At 50.8% G+C, this 4612-nt stretch overlaps 1 protein-coding gene across 3 annotated transcripts in view; it reads left to right on the top strand.

Moving 5' to 3' along the window:
- The first annotated feature begins 2905 nt into the window (after window positions 1-2905).
- The window catches only part of LOC109523896 (glycylpeptide N-tetradecanoyltransferase 1-like), a 4334-nt gene continuing 2627 nt past the window's right edge, over window positions 2906-4612 (top strand). For 2 of the 3 annotated variants that reach the window (XR_002169868.1, XM_019883354.1), the window contains exons 1-4: window positions 2906-3146; window positions 3225-3369; window positions 3881-4002; window positions 4140-4231. Coding sequence is in view for 2 of the 3 variants with exons in the window: in XM_019883354.1 (XP_019738913.1) it covers window positions 3054-3146; window positions 3225-3369; window positions 3881-4002; window positions 4140-4231 (452 nt within the window). In the remaining variant the exon portion in view is untranslated. The remainder of the gene's footprint in view (window positions 3147-3224; window positions 3370-3880; window positions 4003-4139; window positions 4232-4612) is intronic. The other variant, XM_019883355.1, reaches the window with a different exon arrangement.

Raw genomic sequence — 4612 nt, 5'->3', positions numbered from 1 at the left:
CGGCGGTCTCGCGAAACGGGCAGAGCGGCAAGAAATTGGCAGACGGACGCGTACTGTTCCCAGACGCCCGCTGGTAAAAGGCGGGGAGGGGCCAAAACAACCGGCGCTTTGCGGTCATGACGTTTGCGTCGCGCTGCGCAGCGGAGGCGAGTGGGGAGGTCCGATCATATTGCGCAAGTAGGTGCCTGGGTGGCAACTTTGCGTGAGCTTCAGACGCATTTCGACACATTTCAACTCGGCCGCGGCTCTTACCGAGACGCCGCTCGAGCGAGTGACCGACTGACGTTTGTCACTCCTTTGCCCTCGCGGCCTTGACGATGACGCTGGGGTGTCATCGCGGTTTCCATTTCCTGCCTCGCTTTGTGCGAACGTGCGCGAAAGTCAAACTTGTCAGCGCCGATATCCCAAGCGCAATTGTTGTCGGCTGTTTTGGAACGGAGCTGGCCGCTTCGGATGTTGAAGGCGGTCCGACGGTTGAGTCTTGCGGATGCTGAGGGGGCGGGGGAATGAAAGTGGCGCTTGTTTGCATCGCTCGCTGAAATTGAGGCAGACGCAACTCGATGGTCGTTGAGATGATTGGCTTCCGGTCGCCGACCTTTGTCAAAATGACGTTTCACGCATGAACTTTGATTATTTTGACACTTCTACGACAGGTGAGATGTTACAAAATGGAATATTTATGAGGAAACTCTTGATGAGACGGTCCCGGCCAAATTCTTTTTTGGATGCCGTATCCCTTTTGATTGGCTGTGCTACTTTCTGGTAAAGGTAACCCAACGGACCGTACCGTTTATATTCGGCAGAGGGTGTGCCGGTTAAAAAGGAAAAAAAATCCATTAGTCAGGTGAACAATTCGATCCCCCCCCCAAAAAAAACTGTTAAAGTATTTCCCAATTCATAACCTCGTAGGTAGTTTTGAATGAGTTCCAATCCTGGGATTGACTCTCCTCTTTGAATTTGCGCAGGTCTGTCGGAATGGTCTGAATTATTGATGCACCTCCGGGACTGCTAATGCGCAACCGCGCACCCACTTAATAATTAAAGCCTCATATTGATTGCGGCAGGACAACCAAGCGCCTCCAAGCTTTTCACCCACTTCCTCAACAAATGCGCACGCACTAAATGCAACGCGCACGCTTGCCTTGCTGCCGTTAGTTTTCGGCGATGCCGCTTTCCATGAAATGTTTCCCCCTTAAAGTTAGGCGGCTAACTGATATCAATGGCTCGCTGAATTATTCAGGAGATATTAACGTCACACAAATGTATTTTTGAAGCCCGTTTTAGGAACAAGCTTGCCGCAAAAAAAAAAAAAGCGAAACAAAGACATGAGGAGGAGGATGCAAGCCTCCAGATTGGAGCGAACGACAGCGGAAAAGAGATGTGAAGATTCCGTTGGTCGGTTTGAGGTCTCCCTCTGATGTTTTATTGAACAAACAAAAAAGAAAAAGAAAGAGCTGTCACAAAATGCGTCCCGCAAAATCAGAGGGAGGATGTCATTTGAACCAGCAGCCAGTAAACGTGTTGCACATTGAGGATTTGGAGGCAACGGTGGCAGGCACCCAAAATCCGTGGACGGGGGTTGTCTTGAAGTACAAAATTGCTTTGGCTTGGAGAATAATGGAAGCGGCTGATGAAATTTTGGAATGCGTAAAGCGCCTCGGCCCAAATCCAGACCGAGATGTTGTTGTTTCCCGTTTGCAATACAATTGAGCGAGGGACTTTATCCAGTTGCCGCACGCGGCCGGCGCAGAAATATTGGCAAGATTAGTCGCCGTGGTTGCAGAGGAGCCATTTGTCAGGAAGAAACTTGTTCCCTAACATTAACATTGATCTGTCACGCTGTTGCGGTAATTGGAGTAGTAGTCAAATAAAATGACCGTGTCCATCAAATGTAACTTTGTCAAATTGTTTGGCATTTGTTCCTGGAGACATTCCGTGGGAAAAATCAATCCGTGGAAGGATGATGCCATATGGCCGTATGAGCTCCAAACGCCAATGAGTTTGAAGCTGCGCGTCAGATCACAGAAAGAGACAAAATGAACCGCGGCTGATGCCTTTTGTTTTGTTTTTTTTTAAGGTGAAGAGCACAGCTTGCGCGTGTCTTGTTTCTGTCCATTTCAATTAGAAGCGCTCTCATCAAAGGCAGCTGTGCCGTTTGCAGCACACGCGCATGCAAAAGCAACCCGGACTCCAGAGCGTCCTCCCCAAACGGGTAGCGTGGGGGGGGTGCATCGGGCCCCACGGGGACGACGGGAACGCTCCCATGGGTGCAAGCAAAGCAAGAAGATGGGCACAATGTGGAATGGAATTTCATTAGCTGTGCTGGGAAGAAGGCTGAACATTTTGGATGGACTTAACGGTAGTTTTGTTTTGATTTCGCTTTGACTTTTGTTGATAGAAATCATTTTTATTTGTTATTAGAGAAAAGTATTTAGTTGTTTTTCTTTTACTATTTCGTGTAGTTTTTGTTCATTTGGGATTTTACATTCCTCCTGCACGGACGTACAGTGGTTGCTTGAAATAAACACTGAATGCTAACGCATGATATTCATTGACCGCCCCCCCCTCCCCTCACCCCACCCATTTTCACCACAGTTGTACTTGTGCTGAAACCCCGCCCCACTCAACTGCCAATCACAACGCGCAACGACTCGATGAGAAAAGCGCAAAGCGCAGCCCGATTTGGACCGGCGGGTGCCGGGAGCAATTGTGGGCGCGAGACGGCCAACGAAGCGGCGGCGCCTCGGAGCGCCGGGAGCGTTTTTGGTCAAGAGCGTGAGAAGGGACACCGGAGCGGTCCGGCGGTCGGTTTCGCGCTGGCTTATCTGCGCGCGTGTCGGGGCGGGTGACTTGACGCGCCGGGCGGAGTAACTGCTCGCCAAGATAAGAGCCGTGTCAGCAAACGGCTCAGTCTTAGCTGGAGGAGCTTCGAAATGACCGATTTGCATTCAGTGTGAGTCGTGCGAGCGGGAAGGAGACAGAAACTGCTCACTGGGAATGACAATCTCTCTCTTTTGTTGTTGTTGCGGCTTTTCTCTTGATATAGTGGCGGGATGGACCATGGCGGCGGTCCAAAGAAAAGTCAAAAGAAGCAGAGGAAGCAAGACCAATGGAGAGGAGAGCGACCCCGAGACATTTTTGAAAAGGTCTGGTCCGCGCGCGACTCTTTCGGTGAGCGTACTCGAAGGCTTCCACTGACCGCATTTGCCCGTCCTCTACCTCAGCTGGATTCGTTGCCCGAAAGCAAGCAGCAGGAGATCCAAAGGGCCCTCCACCTTTTCTCTTTCGGACAGACTATGCCGAGGACGCTGCAGCAGGCCGCGCGGCGCGCCTACGAGTTCTGGCACACGCAGCCCGTTCCCAAACTTGGTACGGTATTTATTTCTTGTAAACAAGCAGCCCGCCATTTGTTGTTGAGCTTTTTGAATTGCATTGCAATCATCCTACTCTGAATCCATACCAAGCGAGCTAATCCATTATCAAATGAATCGAGGATTATTTTCATCGTCGATTCATTTCATTCTTATTTTGATTTATTTCGCTGCGCTGTCAAGTTGAAACCATGTCCTCTTTTGGAACGCGTGGATGGAAAATCAAACTTTTTTCAAATGCGGTGCATCCGTTCATCCACAAATTCCACGATTATTTTACAAAATTGACTGCTGACGCGTTATTTGCAGTCGTCGCCTATTTTGATTCTTTGTCATTTACATTGCATGACGTTCCAATCCTCAACCTTTCTTTATGACCACGACATTTTGAAAGCGGAACTCCGATCGAATTTTGTCCACTGTTTCCGTTTTGTGATGCATCAAAACTGTTGTTGATTTTCGCCCCTTTTCAACGGCTTGCTCGCGGTCTTTCTTTGAAATTGCGCAAGCAGGCGAAACGGCGATGGGCCGCGGCCAAATAACGGCGGGCGAAGCGAGCGCACGGGAGGAGCCTTACTCGCTGCCTCGGGGCTTCTCGTGGGACACTTTGGAGCTGAGCCGCCCTTCGGTGGTATGCCGCCCGTCGGTCTTAGTCACGCTTGGCAAAAGTGGGGAAAGGTTCCCTCCTCAAGTGGGCTTTGCTTCCACTGCGAGCTACGGCGAGGTTAAAGGCAAATCGCTTTTGCCCCCCCCCCCCAATCTTTTCAGATGCAAGAACTTCGCACGCTACTCAATGAGAACTACACGGAAGACGACGACAACACTGTCGCGCCCGACTTGTCGGTGGACTATCTACAATGGTACCGCCAGAGCCCGCTGTCGCCTTTCACTCTATTTTTTGGGGAGGTTCTATTTGAAAATTTGTCAGAGCGGGTCCCGCTGGCAGAACGTCCATGCGGCTTGACATTCACAGCGTCGGGCAACACAAGCAGCGACGTTCCACTTGCTGCATCCAGTATTTCATTGCGTCTCGTCGTGAGCTTGAGTGTCTCCACTCAAGCTCAACCTCAGCCGAGCGCGGCGGCCACCGCCGCCGCCGCTCTTCTCCTTTTCTACCCCTTCTATCAGCTACATCAATGCTATCGATACCTTCAGAGACTATTTACATGCAAAACCTGACGTGGCTCACGATGCATAATGAACACCCCCCCCCCCCCCCCCCCCGACCCCAGTCCGGCGGA

The sequence above is a fragment of the Hippocampus comes genome, unplaced genomic scaffold (genome assembly GCF_001891065.2).
Source record: "Hippocampus comes isolate QL1 unplaced genomic scaffold, H_comes_QL1_v1.1 scaffold367, whole genome shotgun sequence".
In the NCBI taxonomy this organism is placed as follows: Eukaryota; Metazoa; Chordata; class Actinopteri; order Syngnathiformes; family Syngnathidae; genus Hippocampus; species Hippocampus comes.
This window is presented reverse-complemented; position numbering and strand designations above follow the sequence as displayed.